This window comes from Carassius carassius, chromosome 23 (genome assembly GCF_963082965.1).
Source record: "Carassius carassius chromosome 23, fCarCar2.1, whole genome shotgun sequence".
Classification (NCBI taxonomy): domain Eukaryota; kingdom Metazoa; phylum Chordata; class Actinopteri; order Cypriniformes; family Cyprinidae; genus Carassius; species Carassius carassius.
Genome location: NC_081777.1, coordinates 5,150,375 through 5,170,204, shown reverse-complemented (window position 1 = coordinate 5,170,204; position 19,830 = coordinate 5,150,375). Strand labels below are relative to the sequence as shown.

At 37.0% G+C, this 19,830-nt stretch overlaps 2 protein-coding genes across 2 annotated transcripts; both read left to right on the top strand.

The window, feature by feature from the left end:
• Nucleotides 1-1,390: 1,390 nt before the first annotated feature.
• LOC132101257 (alpha-soluble NSF attachment protein) lies at nucleotides 1,391-9,951 on the top strand. Its single transcript, XM_059506054.1, has 11 exons — nucleotides 1,391-1,575; nucleotides 4,411-4,490; nucleotides 4,690-4,806; nucleotides 5,366-5,412; nucleotides 6,681-6,758; nucleotides 6,847-6,902; nucleotides 7,171-7,255; nucleotides 7,757-7,861; nucleotides 7,961-8,029; nucleotides 9,063-9,113; nucleotides 9,328-9,951. The coding sequence occupies exons 1-11, from the start codon at nucleotides 1,478-1,480 to the stop codon at nucleotides 9,427-9,429; spliced, it is 888 nt and encodes a 295-aa protein (XP_059362037.1). The 5' UTR covers nucleotides 1,391-1,477; the 3' UTR covers nucleotides 9,430-9,951.
• A 4,440-nt stretch (nucleotides 9,952-14,391) lies between these two features.
• Nucleotides 14,392-19,324, top strand: LOC132101256 (N-acetyllactosaminide beta-1,3-N-acetylglucosaminyltransferase 2-like). Its single transcript, XM_059506052.1, has 2 exons — nucleotides 14,392-14,539; nucleotides 17,802-19,324. The coding sequence occupies exon 2, from the start codon at nucleotides 17,978-17,980 to the stop codon at nucleotides 19,250-19,252; it is 1,275 nt and encodes a 424-aa protein (XP_059362035.1). The 5' UTR covers nucleotides 14,392-14,539; nucleotides 17,802-17,977; the 3' UTR covers nucleotides 19,253-19,324.
• The last annotated feature ends 506 nt before the right edge of the window (nucleotides 19,325-19,830 follow it).

Sequence of the window (19,830 nt, the reverse complement as noted above, 5' to 3'; positions counted from 1 at the left end):
ATCTAAATGCAGTTGTCAATCTTAATAAACAATTATTCAGAACAAAAACTCACATCCACAAGCCCTGAGTCTTCACAAGTTCAACTGAAGAGGAAAGGACTGCATTCTGAGGAACATGTGCAGTTGGAGAGGGACGTGGCTGGAGCTCTGGCATAATGAAATGCCATGGAGGAGATGATGGAGGGAGGAGCAAAGCAGAGCAGTGCCAAGACCAAAGCCCATCGTGGAAATGATGGAAGGAGGAGCCAGGACTGGTGGAGACCCAGGCGCAGCTGACGAGACACAGGAAGATCAGTCCCTTGGGGATGAACATAGATACAAGCTTGCACACTTGGTCAGATTTGGCAGGCTTCTGGGTCTGTGGGGTTCTGTCTGTTGAGAGTGCAGTGCAGGTTTAGGCTCTGGAATGAAAAATGGTTAGGTTTAGATTTCTGGACGGACAAACCTGCTCACACTTGGCTTGCTCTGGCTGGGTCTGCCGTGGGCTCAGGTGTGGCACTGGCTCTGAGTTTGTGGCAGATTGGTGAAGGACTAGTGAGGAATGATGATGGGCAATGGCTGAATGATGCAAGCGTCTGGGTAGGCTGTGCCTCTATTAACTGTGAACACAAACAGGGAACTAATGAGTAACAGTGGAAACAAATAGGAACATGTCTGGAAACCATGACAACAAATAATGTACAAGAACACAGGAGAACAGGGAAAATGATTAAAATGGAACCAAAAATAAACAAACAGAAGGAGACCATTACAACAATAAAACTACAACACTTTGATCGTAAAACTAAGCATATAAATATCCTTATTGTGAGGAATAGAGAGACAACTGATATTTACATGGACTTATGTTCAAGTGGTCTGTTTTACTCCTATTAAATCTCCTTTATATACATACACACCTAAGCTATCAGAGTTTCAACTTAACTTTTGCCCAAATAAATAAAAAGGCACTAAATTTACATGCAATAAAATCAAGAGACCATCATATTCTCAATATATTATACTTTATGAGCCATAAAAGCCTGATGTATCAGATATAATACAAAACATAAAACACACAAAAACTTTAAAATAATAATAAATATTTTGTCTGAAGTTTAATTTTGGATTTTTATTGACTATTATTTAATACGTCAGGCTTTTACTGTAACTTTCAGTGAACAAAACTCAACAAAATATCAACAAGTTTTTTTTTTCTTTATACAAGTTGTTTTGGATAAAAGTAATATGAATAGATAAAGAAGTAGAAAAAAAATTTATAAAAGTTTTTATACAAATATATATCCATTTCATATTATTTATAGTAATTGTTGTTTCTTGCTATTATTTACAGTATGTTTTTATTTTTGTCCAAGCGCAACTCGACTCTTATTTTGAAACGAGGCAGCAGATGGACGTGTCGGCCGTTTCCTCTGAGATGTGTTGATGTGGCTGGACTCCAGAGTCTGCTGCTAAAGCTGAACTGTAAACAATACTCATGGATAACTCCGGGAAAGAAAAAGAGGCCATGGCTCTCATGGCTGAAGCCGAGAAGAAAATGAAGTCCTCGCAGTCGTTCTTTGGCTCTCTGTTTGGGTATGTTTTATAACTTTAAACACACTGCTGACAGGCCAGCCGGGGTAAACGGAAAGTTAGCATACATGCTAGTCAGTTAGCTGTCAAACACGAACTTCATAAAAGTGATTATACGAGTGCGAAATAATGTCTAAAACAATTTCTCCTGCCAAATGAGATTGTTTGGATGTGGAGTGTGAAACCACATTTAATATTAAACGTCTGTTAGTTTAATTTATCGTTGTTTTCCAGATGTGAGCTCTTAATGTATGTCGAGCAACGACTAGCTAATTGTAATAAACCTTAACCTAAACTTAAATCTTGTCATCATCATCATAGATCTCGTGTCTGTATTTCTGTAAGTCTGTACTTCTATCTTTATATTGTTAAGGTTGAGATATAGTCATGGGATCTGAAGCTTTCCTAAAACTGATGATGAAATAGTCATGAAATGTATCTAGACTTGGCCAGGAGTCAGCTGACATCCAGTTGAGCCAGTTACAACATCACTGGACCTCCATGAACACAGGCACCTGCTCATACTCTTGGAACCACCGAACCTGTAATAGCTGGAGAACCATAATCAGTGTTGATATAATGGAAAAATGTAATATGTGTGTTCGAGTGGAGGTTCAATCTTCAACTGGCTGGCAGGAGCCGCCACTGACAGGACTTTTCCAATTTCCAATATTTATGTAATTCTCAAAACTTTTGGCCACGACTGTATATGTATGTATATATATATATATGTATTATATATATATATATGATTCTAAGGCCAGCGACACACTGGCTGGTGGTGTGAGCGTGGCGTTTCTGCTGTTTGTCAGTTGCGTGACACCTGCTTCGTGTTCTCTGTGTCTTTACACACCAGAATCGTGCCTGACGCGGCGCTGGAGCGCTGCTACTGTAGGTGACATTGAGGGAGACCACCAGGATCTTTTCTTCACTACAACAATATCTATTCTTCATGTTGAGCATTAATATAAAGCCTACTGACACCGTCAACAGTATTGACGGCAAAATAGACTGTTTGACAGGTGCAATATGCCAGTGTGTCACCGGCCTAAGGTTTTAAAAAGGCATCACGCGAGTGTGAACATCACTACAACTAGGAAAAAAACGATTGTAGCATAGTAATGAAGGCAGCAACATATGAGAACAGAACAAAAAAGACTCATTACATGAAAGTATCATATGAAAGGGCATGGCTCCAATACAGAGCAGTGCAAAGCGCTTATGTACATCCCATGTGCAGAATGATGGACTTGAAGCAACATGGAGTCAGGAGCACTCTGCATAAAAAAGTGAAGAGATGTCATGCGTAGGGATATGCCGGTATCAAATTTTCCTGTTGCCCTAATGTAAATTGTGAATGAACAATAAAGAATCAAAACACTTTCAAACAATATCTAGGCTATGTTGTAGTCCGGATTAAAATGAAAAAAAAAAAAAGTTTGAAAATAAATAGCCTAATAAGTCTAAATATTTAAGTATTTGGCGCTGTGATGAACACCATTGCAAATCCAAAAAATTTGAATGGCTATTTAAATATGTTTTAGAAAGTAGAGCAGCTGCTTTATTTATGGGGTTTCCAGGGTAAAGACTGCATTTTCTGCAGTTTAGCGCCATCTGCTGTCAGAGATTGAATGTGCTTTCATTCAGCGTGTCTCTCACGTGTTCCTCGTGCTTCTTATGCGTGCTTGTTTACATCAGAGCAGCACAAGCTCTTTCTAGCAGCATACAGCGGTGTTGTGCATTTTGACCAGTTGATGGGAATAGTATTCTTAAAATGCATTCCAAATTCTGAATAATTTGTACTATATAATTATTCAAGGTATTTAGAAGTTAACAAGTTTTTGCAACCATAAATTATCAGCAGATTTTGTGTTTTGTGCTTAATGTATTATTGTCAACCTGTTCAGTTCTTTACTTTTACATGGTTGATGTTTTAGAGGATTTTAGCGCCATTAAAGTGTTTAACTGACTATGATCCTGTCTGGTTGGTTATTGTCGCTTATCGCGCCCCGAGCTTAATGCGTTCTCTACCACTCTCAAGGAAATGTATTATTTTATGATTGTTAATATATTCGCATGTGTCTTGTCTTTTAATTTGTTGACATTTTATAGAGGCTTATTACAAATAAAGTTTCCAAATGGCCGTGATCCCAACTGGCAGCTGATTGTCGCTTCCAGCCAGCCACAGACTGTCAGCCAGTTGAGGATTGAACCCCTATTGGAGTGGTTTATGACAAATGTTTTATATATATATATATATACAGGTCAAAGACCAACAAGGTTTTTTGAGCATGAAAACAAAAATAGTTCAGTACAGCTTTAAATTTAGTTTTATTGCCCCTTTCATTTGAATGTGACCTGTGTGTGTTATTTTAGCATACATTTTTACCACGAGTTACAGAATGCACCCACTAAAATGTCATTTAATGTATCAGTAGTTCATATTCTAAAAAAATCTTGCCAGCCATACTTGGAACAAAAATTATTAATGACATTAAAAGACTTTGTCAGCAAGATTTTAAAAAGTACGATTAATTTTCTTTTATATATTATTTCTATATCATATATTAATACGTACATGTCAGAATAAGCATGTTGTTTAATTTTTACATAAATATATCTGTTATGCTTTCACCCCCATATTTTTTACATTTTCACATAAGTTATTTGAAACATTTAAGTAGACACTTTGCATTTAATACGCTTACTATGTATATAAAATTTCATATGATGTGGACACCGAAATGGGACTTCATCTTTAACGCTTTTGAGTGTTGGGAAGGGGATTCGGTTATAAATCATCATTATATTTATTATTATAATATTATATTTTACTAGGGGCTCTTCAAAGATGGAGGATGCTTGTGACTTGTATGGAAGGGCAGCGAACATGTTCAAGATGGCCAAGAACTGGAGTGGTAAAGACATACACTCAGCTTCAACATAAACATCAGTGTACAGATCTACTTGTCATTTGGTCTTTTTCATTTAAAGATGTGAATGGAACAAAAGTGCATTTGAGTTTTAGTTGAAGCTTACAGGTTATGTATGTCTATTGCACATTATATTTGTATTCTATAATGTTTATGGTAATATTTAGTTGTATGTGGTTGTCAGCTGCAGGAAACGCTTTCTCCCAGGCGGCGCTCCTACATCTGCAGATGCAGAGTAAACACGACGCAGCCACGAGCTTCATTGATGCCGGCAATGCTTTTAAGAAATCAGACCCTCAAGGTATTCATCTGAATTTCTTGCTGTTAAGTATGCACTGCGCTGCTTCGCATTTTTGTGGAAATCGTCAGGCAAAAACATTCGAAAGGTTGAAGTTTAAACAACAGCAACAACAACAAAAAATGAAATCAAGAAATGCCAGTAAATGCATTTATAATTCTACAAAATTTCCATTTCAAATCAATTCTGTTCTTTTGAATGTTCTTTCTGAAAAAAAAAAAAAAAATCATGCTTTCCACAAAAATATTAAGCTGCTTGTGAATTAAAGCTGAAGTATTGTGCCGAAAACAGTTATATGGAGATGGTCTGGGTGTGTTTTATGCCAGTGGCTTACTTTAGATACTTGGTCACTCTTTTGAAAATCTCCATGTTCATTAACAGTATGCAGGTGTTGTGAATTAGGTGGATTTGTCTTTTTGTTTTCTGTTTTTTTAATTGTGCATATAGATACAAATAATGCACACAGTTATTAGTGAATGAGACCCATTGTTTTTTATGCACCAACAAAAATAAAATAAAAAATGGTTGTGGTTCAGTCAGCTGTCTGTCATTCTCTCCACAGAGGCCATAAACTGCCTGAACAGGGCCATTGAGATCTATACAGACATGGTAAGAGTATTTCTGTCATCTGTAGATGGCGTTTTAAATAAAAGTTGAGCTGCTTAAGTTGTACAGAATCATTTTGACACTTTTCATCTGTTTCTCTTTTTGCGGTGAAAACTTGTTTTGGAAATAGTTTGACACATTCAAAGTAATTTTTCATAAAACATGATGCTCATGACTTGATACACCACTAGACGGCACTGTAACACAAGGAGCAATATTCATTCAAACAAGAGCAGTCGATCATAACTTTAGGACTTTTAGGAAAATATAGTAACTAATTAGTTTATTGATTAAGGCAAACTGAATAGAATTATTATGGTGTTCCTGTGGCTCAGTGGTAGAGCATTGTATTAGCAGTGCTAAAGGTCATCGGTTCAATTCCCAGAAAACACACATACTGGTAAAAAAAAAAAAAAAATGTATAGCCTGAATGCACTGAAAGTAGCTTTGGATAAAAGCGTCTGCTAAATGCATAAATGTAAATGTAGAATCAGCCATGGGAATGTAGCATGTGTGTGAGACTTATTTTTATGAGTTGCTCCTAAATATCTCCATTAGGAGCAACTTTTAGTCTTAAGATTTTTTGTGAATGGTAATATATAGTATACGTGTTTGTTTTTCCAAATAGTTATGTATATCTCCTTCCTACTGTCTACCTGCTACACATCTCTACCGACCATAACAAAATAACACCATAAAAATGACATCATCCATAGCAATGAAGTCAATCCCACCTCTTATATTACTAGTTCCTTAAGAGTTTTATCAATAGGGTTTAATCTAAAACTCCTAGCCAAGAACTTTTAGGAGGTATGATCAAATTCTTTGTGAATACGGCTACAGAGCTCTAAACGTTTAAGGTATTAATCACTCTGAAATTACTGTAAAATGACAAAATGATTTCCCACAATGGCCGATGAAACCACAGTCTCAAACCTTCTGACTCTCTTGAGCTGTGATGAAGGACAGAATTCATCTTTCTTAATTGGTAATTCATGATATTTGTAAAACCTTGACTAACTGATTATTAATATTATAATTATTTTGTTTTGTAAATGTAAACCTTTTGCTTGCAGGAATAGTTTTATCAATATAATCAGCTATTTTGGATGGCTTTTAGTGGAGGAAAATGGGCAATTATTTTCAGCTATAACTAACCAGCTGAACTTGTAAAAGAAATCAAACCTGTCATCAATATCAGTGATTTTATCTAAACTATGCACTTAGTCATGCCTAGATTGTAAACCTGATACTTTTTGTTCGTCTTGCAGGGTCGATTTACTATCGCGGCGAAACACCACATCACTATCGCTGAAATTTATGAGACCGAACTGGTTGACATCGACAAGGTCAGATATCTTTTAGATTATTATAATCATATTTAAACCGAATCAGAGTGTAAGATTTATTCAAAGTACTTTATAACCTTTTCCTCAGGCAATAGCTCACTATGAACAGGCGGCAGACTATTATAAAGGCGAGGAGTCCACAAGGTATGGCAGTTTTAAAGCTAATTTTACTCCTATTGCTCAAGACTTCTCAATCTTAAATGATGATGCAGAAAAGACCAGTAGAAAATAGGTTACCTATAAAGTTGATTACAGTATCAGTACGTAATGCATAGCAAGTATGTTTGCTGAAGGTAAAAACCCGTCTCACATTTACGATACCATTATTGTCACCTTCAAAGGCAACATATGACACAAGAAGTCATGCTCTAGAACTGTTTCTAACCTGTTCACTCTGTCTCTGATGTCAAAGTTCAGCCAACAAGTGCCTGCTCAAAGTTGCCACCTACGCAGCTCAGCTGGAGCAGTACCCTAAAGCCATTGAGATCTATGAACAGGTAAACAAATCCACGTCTCTCTGGTTTCAGTACACCTGAGCCCCTAGAGGAGATGCCATATGAGGTCCTCCGTGTTTAATCACAAATATTACCTTAAACCGAGTTAGCCTCTGTATAGCCAACATTGATTTTTGGATATGTAAATACAAGTAGCTGTTAAAAATATACCACATTTTAGTCCTGTTATCATTCATTTCCAGTACCTGAAACAAGACGTTGCTTATTAAATCTTAAAGTGCATTTTTTTGCATATGCAAAAATGTAGATTTTCAACAATGTAATCTCCTATTTTTGAATGGATTTCATTTTGCATGTGTTTTTAGCTGAAACCCACCAGATGTACTTGTGTAAAATGTGAGCAGTTTTTTAACTATCAGGCCTTTTCACTATCAGTCAATAAGGTCGCTCCAAACAAGAAGTCTTTGCCCCCCCCCCCCCCCCCCTTTGCATATGGAAAGATAGAATTAAGTTGTTTCTATATTTGTGTTGGTGGGTTTCCAGGTTGCAACACATGCAATGGACAGCACTCTGTTGAAATACAGCGCAAAGGACTATTTCTTTAAGGCAGCTCTCTGCCACTTCTGTGTGGACATGCTGAATGCTAAGGTATGAAAACACCACAACCATCATTTAACATGCCGATGCAAAACAGCTGTCGTTTGCTGTTCCCTTTCTTATACTTTGTCCTTCATGCTGCCCTTGTAGCTTGCCGTCCAGAAGTATGAGGAAATGTTTCCAGCCTTTTCAGATTCACGTGAATGCAAATTGGTGAAGGTAAGGCTTGATGTCACCACAAAATGTCAAATTACTGGTAAAATATACCGTATTATAATCATAACCGTTATTATTTTTTTTATATTTTTGAACCCTCCTTTTGAATGTGTCTTGTGTCCAGAATGTTTTAAAATAAATCATAAAAAATAACTTATTAAATGTTTTATATTTTGAACATTTCATTGCCCATACTGAGGAACTGAACAAACCCTTTTTTTTATAATACTCTATAGATGTTTTTTTTTTTACAGTAGTAAGTTTTGATCATGGAGTCATTGAGGCTGCTGTATTTTTAGCTTGTTAATACAAGTTTGACCACTTACTAAGAAATTAAGGTCCTTCATTTTTATTGTAGGTTTATTTTAATCTATAGAGACAGAATACCAACCAAAAAGTTAGAAATTTATTTGCATTTCAATGAGTGAAATAAGTATTTGATCCCTGAGCAAAACATTAATTAGTACTTGGTGCAGAAACCCTTGTTGGCAAGCACAGAGGTAAGACCAGGTTTAGGAACATCTCAGGAAGGTTTTGGTCCACTCCTCTTTACATATCCTCTCTAAATCCTTAATGTTTCTTGGCTGTCGTTTGGAGACCGGCTAGGCCACTCCTTGACCTTAATGTGCCTCTTCTTGAGCCACTCCTTTATTGAAATTAGCTGATATTAGGAGTAACTTCTTAAAGTGACAGGACTAATCTGTGATCGACATGGCCACATAACCGGTCTGTGGAAGCCAGAATTCTTGCTGGTTGGTAGGGGATCAAATACTTATTTCACTCACTGAAATGCTCACTCACTCACTTTTATCTCTATCCGATAAAATAAACCTACCATAAAAATTACAGACACTTCATTTCTTTGCTAGTGGGCCGAACTTACAAAATCAGCAGGGGATCAAATAAATATTTTCCCCACTGTAGACCACAATCATTCTGTCAGGAAGTGTTGGAAATATTCATTGTGTAAATTCTGTTCCTGACGGGGAGATGATGGATAAATTGTGTGTAACATGTTCTTTTTTTTTTCTTACAGAAACTTTTAGATGCCTTTGAAGAACAGAATGTGGATGCATATACTGACGCTGTAAGACAAGCACTTACTCGCCCTTTCTGTTGTTTACAGAACCTCTTCCATTCAATTCAATTCTAGAGAAGCATAGTTTCACTACCAAAGCTTCCTAGTTTCACTAAACATAAGTTAAGCTACCCACATGATGCATCAGTGGCTGTCGTGTCAGTAGTTAGGAACAATAGCAGGGCTGTTCATCATTTTCACTTATTTCTCTCTTGTCTTTCAGGTAAAAGAGTATGACACCATATCACGACTGGATCAGTGGCTGACAACCATGCTGCTTCGTATTAAGAAATCCATACAAGAAGACGAAAGTGACCTTCGCTAAGATCCTCTTCCTCCCTTCTGCCCCTTGCCGCTCGCTCTGCCTCATGCCTTTAACACCATGACTTCAGTATGATGGTCGACTAACGCCCTGTTTTACCACCAACTCAGTTCTCAGTGCCTTAATGCTCTTGCTTTACCTCCCCTCTCTCTGTCTCTCTATATGACACAGCTGAACCGCCAGACCTCAGAGAACACTAAAGAAAGGAAGGCAGGTTGTGTAAATGAGATTTGAGGGAGTGTTGCTTGAGAGCTCAAACCAGCTACAGTAATATTACGGGGTGCTGTGCACACCAAGCTTCAGAAATGCCTTGAGCACCCGTATTACTGAGCACAAAAACCTTTCTTAAGTGGTGGCATATGCATTTTTATTCTTATCAGAAGTAGCATACCTTGTATCTCTGCTTATTTTTTGCTTGCTGATTCCTGTGTAGACAAATCTTAAAAAATTCTTTGAAATGTTATTTCTTGTTTTTTATTTTGACATGTAGAAGGAAAAGAGTAAAAGAAGAACTGATTCAACATATATATAGTCTGGTTTTACTTCCCAAAAGGGAGAAACAAGTATTGGCTTGTTTCCTCCTTTCTTGTAAAGCAGTTTTTATGACACATCAAAAATTGTTTAGATTAAAATTCTTAACCAATTGTTTCCTTGTAAATATTTTCTGGTAAAGGAATATTCGAATCGCAGATGTTTTAAATATGTATTTATACGGTATCTGTTGATTTGTAACATTTTAAAAACTTTTGTAGCTGCTGCTCATCCTGGCGAGGACAATTCTGAAAAAGAGACTTAGTCTCATGAAGTTTGTTTCCTTAATAAATAAAATACAAATAAAATTAAGGCTCATTACCACTGTCTGGTGGATTGTGAGCTGTGAACAGGTTTGTTGAGAAAAAAAGTAAAACATTTATTTAAACATCAATTTATTGATAATCAATTAAAAGATTAACATTAATATTAACATTAGAATACATGTATAAAATCTGTTTTAAAATATACATGTAAATTGCCTTGCAAAAGCATTCTACACTCCATACACCATAATGGTAAAGCAAATAAATAATTAAATAAATAAAAAATATGAAAAATAAAAATGTCCGTTTCCATTGCATAACTATTCATACCCTTATCTGGGACAGTTGAAATTTAGCTCATACATTGTTCGTAGATGTCACTACACTTCGAGTTAACCTGAGGCAAATTCAAATGAATGGGTATGATTTGGAAAGGCACACACATCTTAATAAAAGGTCTAACAGCTGAAAATGGATTGAAACGGGATTGCGCCAAGCCCCACATCTGAAGAAGAGAAGAGTAAGATGTGAACAAAAACCACATGCCCTCACAAACAAATATCTATTTGATCATCTGTAATGCCCATGTACAGTTGTGTGGTGTGCATCTTGGTTGCAAATTACTCTAGTGGTAAGAGAAATTAACTCTTTGAACAGAACAGTAAACAGAACAGAATAAGTAAATGTATAGATTGGTTGTATAATGTATATATAATGCTAATACTCAATATCACTAACTTAGAAATATGCACAGGGGTTAAGCAATGAAACTGCAACACCTGGTTTAAGACAGTAATTATTAGTATGGTGTAGAGATTCCTTCCACCATCATTTTCGTTGGGAATGACAGACATGAGTGCTTAACATACCAGAAGGGATTCTGAGCCATTCATCTTGTAGAACAATGGCCACTGCCTCAAAGTGGCTCAGATATATTCAGATCTGGTGCAGGTCATGGGAGATAAACTTCAGTTTCATGCTCCTCAAACCACTCTGCCACCAGTCGTGCTGTGTGTATCGGTGCATTAACAAGCTGATACATGGCACCAGTACAGTGTTTGAACCACGTGGTCCTTCAGAATGGTTGGGTATTCCTTAGCATTAGCACGAGTGAATAAAGGTTTGGCCATTGATTATTGACCTCCAGAAGCGTTTTTTTTTGGGGGGGGGGGGGGGGGGGGGTACAATCTGTTTAATAACCTGTACTTCCCTTTCAGACAGATTCATCTTGTGTTGACAGCTACTCCTGTTAGATGTGGTTCATCCTGCCACAGAAGTTGCTTAAACAGTTCTACTCTGCCATCATCGAATCCATCCTCTGCACTTCAATAACTGTCTGGGTCAGCTCAGCTACCAAATCTGACCTCAGAAGACTACAGAGGGTAGTTTGTTGCCGTCTGATCGACTCTACAGAGCTCTGAGCACCAGAACAGACAGACACAGGAACAGTTTCTTCCCTCAGGCTATCTGTCTCATGAACACTTGACAATAACTGTAGAACACACACAATTTATACACTCATACACTTAATTATCTACCACACACACTTTTCTTCAAATTTGCACATAATAGACCTGCACATACAATTGTCAATTTGTATATTGTTATTTCTTATGTACTTCTTCAAATTTATATCTGTCGCTGTCATTCTGTTGCACTGTGGAAGCTTCTGTCATGAAAACAAATTCCTTGTATGAATAAACATTACTGGCAATAAAGCTCATTCTGATTCTGATCTGATTCTTCATGGTGGTATGCTGAAATTAGTCTGGATAGTGTAGCTGTCTTTACACCACAAAGACGTGCTGTTCAGATGCGCCACAAGACGTGCACCAACAATTGAAACTCTGATATGTTGTGTGGATTGCAATATTTTATGCAGAACTGTGCTATTGCTCTACCGATTCAGTAAGGTAAATCAGTAAAATCAGTGAAGACTGGCCTGACAACCTCCAACCTCCATTACTATTGGCCAGTGTTTCAGTGTTATTGTAATGTTTGGGGTTTATTATTATTATTATCATTATTTAAATCTAAGGCAGTTGTTTTCAAGGCGACCCTATTTTTTCTACTTAAGTTGATGCGACCCACATATAAAACAAACATTTACATACATCAAGTCAAGCATACCCTTGTGAAAAAGAAATGCACTTAAGTATACTTTTATAAAGTGTACTTACTGCAGAAAAAAATTACTTTAAAAGAACAAATTAAATGTAATGTTTCCACTGTTTAAGTATTGTAATGTTAAATAATCACCGTTTAAGTAATGTGATACATTTTTTTAATTTAAAATGTTTCACATTTAATCAGAGGAGAGTACCCAAAAACTGTACTCAAGTAAAAGTTAAAGTACTTCTAGAAATATTTACTCAAGTAAAAGTACTAGTCTTGAATAGTTACTTGAGTAAGAGTAAAAGAGTATCGGATAAAAAATCTACTCAAGTAGTTAGTTACTAGTTACTTTGGGTCATATATACTGAGCCTATTTTTATTTAGATATATAGATAAAATGTATGTAATGTATGTGTGTGTGTATAAATGTATATATTTAATCAGCCTTTACTCCAATTTATGTAATTTATTATAAAACCCTGTCTGTTTACTTAAGTAACAGATATAGGTGTCATGCCATAACATTTTTAATACGACTGACTTTATATTAAATGTGAATTTAACATTGAAAGTTAATGTGATATAAATATTGCTACTAATCTTTCATTGTTCAGAAAGAGAGCAAATAACATTTACATTATTAAAGATCATTTTCACTGACAGTCTAGATTTCAATCACTCTCAGAAACTCCCATTAAAATCACTGAAACTGTTAACACTGTGAAATCAATATCTTAATTATAGATTCGTACACACATCTGCACTTTGTTGTTTCTGACGAGAGAATTCGCCAGAAAGAGGTATTCAGTCAGTGAGCGAGTGAAGGAAGCACCGGCATTTTAGCGATGACTCATCGGAACGCCTCTGATTGGCCAATGCTTTAATAAGCTCAAAAGAACCATGTGTGATTTGTTATAATGCGCAATGCTGTAAAAACACATCTATCTCTGGCTCAGCGCCAGCAAGCAATCATTAAAATTAATAAAATCTTAATCGGCTATTTTTTGTCTTTTGGAAGCTGCATAAGCCACACACGTACAACAAACTAATGTCACAGTGGTATCGTGTACTGTAATCGAATGTAGCCCAAGTTATTACCTGTTAAACAGTAGACAGCACACACGGTGTTCATCTAATAAGGATCTCCATCGCAAGCAAATAATAGCCTTTGCAGATTTGCTTTCAATTCAGTGCAGTTCCATAGCCACGTTTTCAACGCTCTTTCTGTTCTTAAACGTTACAACTCTGAGTGAACCACTTCAGACGCTCAGCGCGTGCGGCAGGGAACTGAACGACTCATTCAAACTGATTCATGAACCAACTCAATCTTTTGCCAATTTGTTTGATCAAGCCTTTGAACAGAATTGATTCAAAAGAATGAATCATTCGCGAACGGGCATCGCTCATTGCCCAGAGAAAAGTAGACGGCGCGTTTGGAATAAACTGAAGCATTTATAACATTTATTGCATTAAGATAAAGTAACGAGAGGAGCGTCGCCCACAGTAACTAAGTAAAAGTACAGATTTTTCCCCAAAAATTTACTCAAGTAAGAGTATAAAGTACCCATCTCCGAAAAGTATTAGTTACCCCAAAAAATTACTCAAGTAAATGTAACGTAGTAAATGTAACTCGTTACTACCCACCTCTGCATTTAATAGTTACATTAAATGCATTAAGTTGAACTTTTCAGTGACTTTTTTCAGCTACTTACGTGTGACTTTTTAGTACATCTTTATAAGGCACTAATAGTAGTGTTTTTAACCTAAAAAGGGCAAGACTAAAAACGTTTTACATTCTTCAAAGGATGGGGGAATGTATACTTAAAGTACCTAGGCTAGTAAAAGGCGAGAACTCTCAGTTTTAAAGATTAAATTATAATAGTCATATCAAAACACAATTCGCCTTAAACACTCAAGCAAAGGTCGAAAAAATTCGAATGATAGAAAATCGCTTCCGTTTGAGAAAAAAAGAGCCTTCATTCGGGCAGGGGACAATGTAACCTTGATTAAGTTCTCAGGTGTGTTGTCTGATGAGCACCAATCACAGACAGTCAGCTGCTGATGGAAAAAGAGACATGTCGACGTAACGCTTTTATCTACTAGAGAGAAACAGCACTCAGTCTGTGGTGGTGGGTGACAGCGTGGTTTCCTTTTGTCAAGATGAGCAGATAGGACTAAGAATGTTAACAGACGCTCACACGGTAAGAAATGTTCTGTTTTTCCTCATTGTTCTGTACAAAATCTTGCGAATTGTTCAACGTTAACGTATTTTTCAATCAAACTGACAGTATAGCCCCCATAGAAACTTGCAATGGTAGCTATAGTGCTGAGTACTACAGTAACCTTAACTATTAGCCTACTACAAACTACATAGATAGTAGGCTTTAACCTAGATACATTCGTGTGTTCAAATCTCACTTAAATTGTTAACAGAGAACCGCTAGGCTGCAATTGTGAAATTCAGATTTCTTTTTCTTTTTCAGAATTAGGCATTTTAGCACAAATCATGCTTTATACAAATTAAATTGTTAGTTTTCTGTCTCCAATACAAAATCCGCGCAGTTTAACATAAAACGATAAGCAAAGCAACAGGCATTATTCCACATGGATGTATTTACTAAAGGAGTATCTATGGGTTAGTAAGACCATAGTGCAGGGGCGTAGATTACGCGGGGGACGTGTCCCCCCCACTTTTAATATCTTTCTCGATCAAGTGTGTTCGTATAGAGGTTTTCAAGAAATAGTGTGAATAAATATAGATTTAAACTCAAAGGAACAGGATAGTTTCCTAGCGCATGACCTGTTATTTTATTCGGACCCAAGGCGAGATGAACTTCACGTAGCGCTAAACACTCATGTGTGTGTGTTTTATTCATCCTCGAAGCCGGAGCGCGCTCTCGCGCAGAAAGCCATAACAGGAAACCCCTAATATGGGCAACAGCGTCCGGATACAGACGGTTGGTCTGGGAACCACCCCGGGAACGCCCCGTCACGTGATGTGAATTTAGCCCGTGGGGGAAAACATTGCGTTGACGCCAATTGAAATACACTGGACAATCATGCCGAAGAGTTGTGTCGTTTTCTGTACCTCCAATAAACTAACAAATTATAAAATGAAGTTCTACATCCTTCCTAATAAACATACAGAACCGGAAATGATGACAAAATGGCTACAAGCAATAAGTTGTGAGGATGATCAAGGGAAGTTGTGGAAATCCCAAGACTAAGCATGTGTATGTGTGCAGTCGGCATTCATCACAGGCAGGCTATGTTAACATTGTGTTCATTATTAACGCTATCAAAACTGTGTAAGGTTGTTTCAGAAAGTGGCATATATATATATATATATATATAATTAGCCTGATCATTCTACCTTAAGCCAAACTATGTAATGTTAGCCTAGTGTCGATCATAAACCCGTTAACCCACTTAAAAAAGCGTGTGGACACGAAACAACTTAGTTTTGTGTCAGAACTTTTACACTTTCATTCATAAATTCACCCCGTCTGTGTTTGCGAAACGATTGAATCGCGGAATCCAGTCAAAAATAGAACTTGCTGTATAAAGCAGAACGTCACGGAATTTTTTGAATGAATACATTTATATTAGGGCTGTAAAATGAATCAAATATCGATATGGACTTGTGTATATGAATATTAAAGTTAAAAGAGACTAAAATTGTTCTACGCGTCTCTGGCAATGAGCGCTCAATATGTGCATTTTTGTCATTCAGATACACACGATCATGTTCGCAGTGTTTTCCCCCACGCCGACTCCGCCCTCGCCACGCCCCCAGCTATGACTAGATGCCGACTGTATGTGATGAAAACAGTTGTTTTGACAGAAGAACTGAAACTTTTGGAAACACGAAGACATTATTATAAGATTGCGACAATATATGGGTTTTTCAAGTCATCTCCAGCAGGTGATAAATACAGTACATCAACAAAACAGTGCTAATTGACATAGATTTATTACAGTATAGAAACTATTCTGCCTTATGTGATAAATAAGTGTTATATATATATATAATTATTTGTTATTGTCCAGCAGTTATAGATTTCTAAGCCAATTAAAAGCTAGAAATTAGAGAATTAAAGTTGCCTATAATATCCACTACCAGTCAAGTCTCTTCTGTTCACAAAGCCAGCATTTATTTGATCCGAAGTACAGCAAAACAGTAGCTAAACAGAAATATTTTTACTATTTAAAATAACTATTTTCTATTTGAATATATTTCAAAATGTAATTTGAGATTTTAAAGCTTGCTAAATTAAAATATTAATTTCTATATTTTTTTTTTTGAATGATATACTGTATAATTTTGCAAAGGCTTTTTATTTCACAAATGCTGATCTTTGGATCCTTCTATTCCTCAGAGAATCTGGAAAAAAAATTACTCATGGATTAAATATTGATAATCAGCAAATCAGCATATTAGAATGATTTGATTTCTTAAGGATGTGACACTAAAGACTGGAGTAATGATGCTGAAAATTCAAATTTGATCACAGGAATAAATAACATTTTAAATTATATTCAAATAGAAAATAGTTATTTTAAATAGTAAAAATATTTCACAACATTACTGCCTTTGCTGTACTTTGGATCAAATAAATGCAGGCTTGGTGAGCAGAAGAGACTTCTTTAAAAAAACATAAAAAATCTTACTGTTCAAAAACTGTTGACTGGTAGGCTATAGATTACAGAAATGTTCTATTGTAATGTTTTATATTATATTGTAATTTTTAATATATAACATTTCTGTCCCCCTCACTTCTGAAAAGATGGCTATGCCCCTGCCATAGTGTACGCTTTCTCTCCGGTGCTGTATATCATCTGTCCCTGAGCTCAACACAGTGTTCTCATGGGACTGAAATGTGCTTAATTTTAGAACCTGTGCTGTTTAATTAATCACCTGAGACCAGTTTTCCAATAAATTAAAAGGGTGTTTAATTTTAGATCCACATAAAAAAAGTCTTAATTATGCTAACAGTAAGAACAAACTAGTAGTAATACATTTGCATGGTTTTGGCATTGACAAGGCTCTATCACCAATTTCAGTCAGTTTTATTGAAGGGGTATAGTTCACTCAAATTTAAATGGTCATTAATCACCCTCCTGTTGTTCCAACCTGTATGACTGACTTTTCTGGATTTTGAAAAACACGTTGGTTTCTTTTGTCCATATGTAAGAATCAAATGCATGCAGGCTTTGGGCTAACATGAGGTTTAGTGAATGATGACTGAATTTTAACTCCGAGTGAACTGCACCTTAACCGTTAGCCAATGTTATAGCAAGTCTTGGACTGACAGCATTTCTCACCCACACAGACCACAGAGGGGATTTTATTTGGTGTGCTGTGATGTTTTTCATATAAATAACTTAAAGCTGTATACACTACTGTTTGATCATCACATTCTAGTGAGCTTCACTTTCGTTACTGTTTCTTGTGTCTGCTAGGCTCACAACTGAACTTGACATCAGTGGGAATGTGATCGAAGAAACTGAGTTCAGTTGGAAGATGAATGTTTAACACCAGTGTGTGTGTGGTGTCAGTCGCCCCACCATTTCCTGTAGAGACCAACATCCTTATTTGCTTCTCTAGAGTACGTTGCTTCTAACAGAGCTGTTGTAAAATGAAAAAGAAGTATATGAAATTATTAATCATAGCACTAGCTAGCAGCTTTTGCATTGTCCTCTTTTCCAAGCTAAAGGATGTAGAACACAGCCAAAAAGACTTGGCTAAGATCCACTCAGTTCCAGCTTCCACGCCTAGAAAATCCACAACTGTAGTGATGAGCACTGTGAAAAAGAAAACCAAAAGTGCCATGCTGTATGAGCTTCAACCACTAACAATTTCTGAGACTTTCAGAAAAGACGTTCCCAAAAATGGTGCCTTCTGGAACAGGAAGCTTCATTCTTTTCTCCGGCAGTTTGACTCCATTGACAATCAAACGCTCAAAGACCCACGTGAGAAGTTTCACTGTCAGCCTGAGAGTTTTGAGCTGCTACAAACCAACATTCAAGATATTCAGTCGTACCCTCCACTTTACGGAGACTTCCTTAGAGGCATGGAGTGTCGAGACCCACCGCTTCTTCTCGATCAGCCTGACAAGTGTGCATCAGAGAGCGGACAGGATCAAATTTTCCTATTTTTTGCGATCAAATCAATTCCAAAGAACTTTGAGATGCGCCAAGCAGTCCGAGAGACCTGGGGAAGAGAAGGCTTGTATGGAAACGGACTAAAGGTACGGACTGTCTTTCTGCTGGGCCGGTCATCCATGGATCATCCCAATCTCGACAAACTGGTTTCGTTTGAAGCTCAGCAGTTTCAAGATCTCCTCGTCTGGGATTTTCACGACTCGTTTTACAACCTGACTCTTAAGGAGCATGTGTTCTTCAAGTGGATGCTTGATAACTGTCCTCGTGTATCTTTCGTTTTTAAGGGTGACGATGATGTTTTTGCTAACACTCAAGCGATACTGAATCATCTGCAGTCTCTGGAGCCAGAGCAGGCAACAGCGTTGTACACCGGGCAGATAATTTCTAATGCCAGCCCGTTACGGGACCCTAAAATTAAATATTATGTTCCTCAGTCTTTCTACGAAGGTCAGTACCCTCCTTATGCTGGTGGCGGTGGCTTCCTCTTTTCTGGAAACCTTCTTCCGTCTCTTTACCATGTTTCCTTTTACATACCCTTCTTCCCAATCGATGATGTCTACAATGGGATGTGCTTCAAGGCACTTGGAATCACTGCAACGAAACACGAGGGTTTCAAGACCTTTGACATTCGGGAACAAGACCGAGAGAACCCCTGTGTACACAAAGACCTGCTCCTGGTGCACCAGCGTGACCCTCAGCAGACCATGAGACTGTGGAGAAATATGCACAGTGCCATGCTGACCTGCTGATGCTTGTAAACTATTAAACACCATTGAGTTCAGCTGTAGTGCTTGATTAAAACCCAAGTTGGAAAAGATTAACTTGGTGAAATTTTCTGGGGGGCAACATGGGGAAAATGCTGAGCATTAAAGTTACTGCTTAGGAGACTCTGGATGAAGACTCTTGTTTTCTTTGAAAATTATACTTGAAAGAAAAGTGGTGAACAACACCATCTCCTATGTTTCTGTGCAATTGAGCAATGTTGGCTTTAATAGGTAACTGATTTCATCATTTACTCATGTCATTCCAAACTTGTACAGAACAAGCTGTGCTTTTTCTGTGGAACACACATTTTGAGGAATGTTTCAGAAGTTTTTGTTCTTATGAAATGAGTAGAATCCATAAAGGTAGTGTATAGTGAAGTGGCATGATGATGTTATATGCTGAATGGATCTCAATTTTAAAGTGCTCTATTTTATTTACTCTCAAATCAAAACAAAGAATGACATGCATGGAAACACAAACCATGACATTTTAAAGGGACAGTTCCCCCAGAAAGTCAAAGTCGGGTACTCTACTCTGTGGAAGTCAGTGTTACCATTCTTCA

What these genes read in the sequence shown, in the direction of transcription:
- LOC132101257 (XM_059506054.1), top strand. Translation starts at nt 1,478, where the DNA reads ATGGATAACTCCGGGAAAGAAAAAGAGGCCATGGCTCTCATGGCTGAA. An exon ending in TTCTTTGGCTCTCTGTTTGG is followed by an intron (nt 1,576 to 4,410) that starts GTATGTTTTATA and finishes ATATTTTACTAG; the next exon opens with GGGCTCTTCAAAGATGGAGG. An exon ending in CCATTGAGATCTATGAACAG is followed by an intron (nt 7,256 to 7,756) that starts GTAAACAAATCC and finishes GTGGGTTTCCAG; the next exon opens with GTTGCAACACATGCAATGGA.
- LOC132101256 (XM_059506052.1), top strand. Translation starts at nt 17,978, where the DNA reads ATGAAAAAGAAGTATATGAAATTATTAATCATAGCACTAGCTAGCAGC.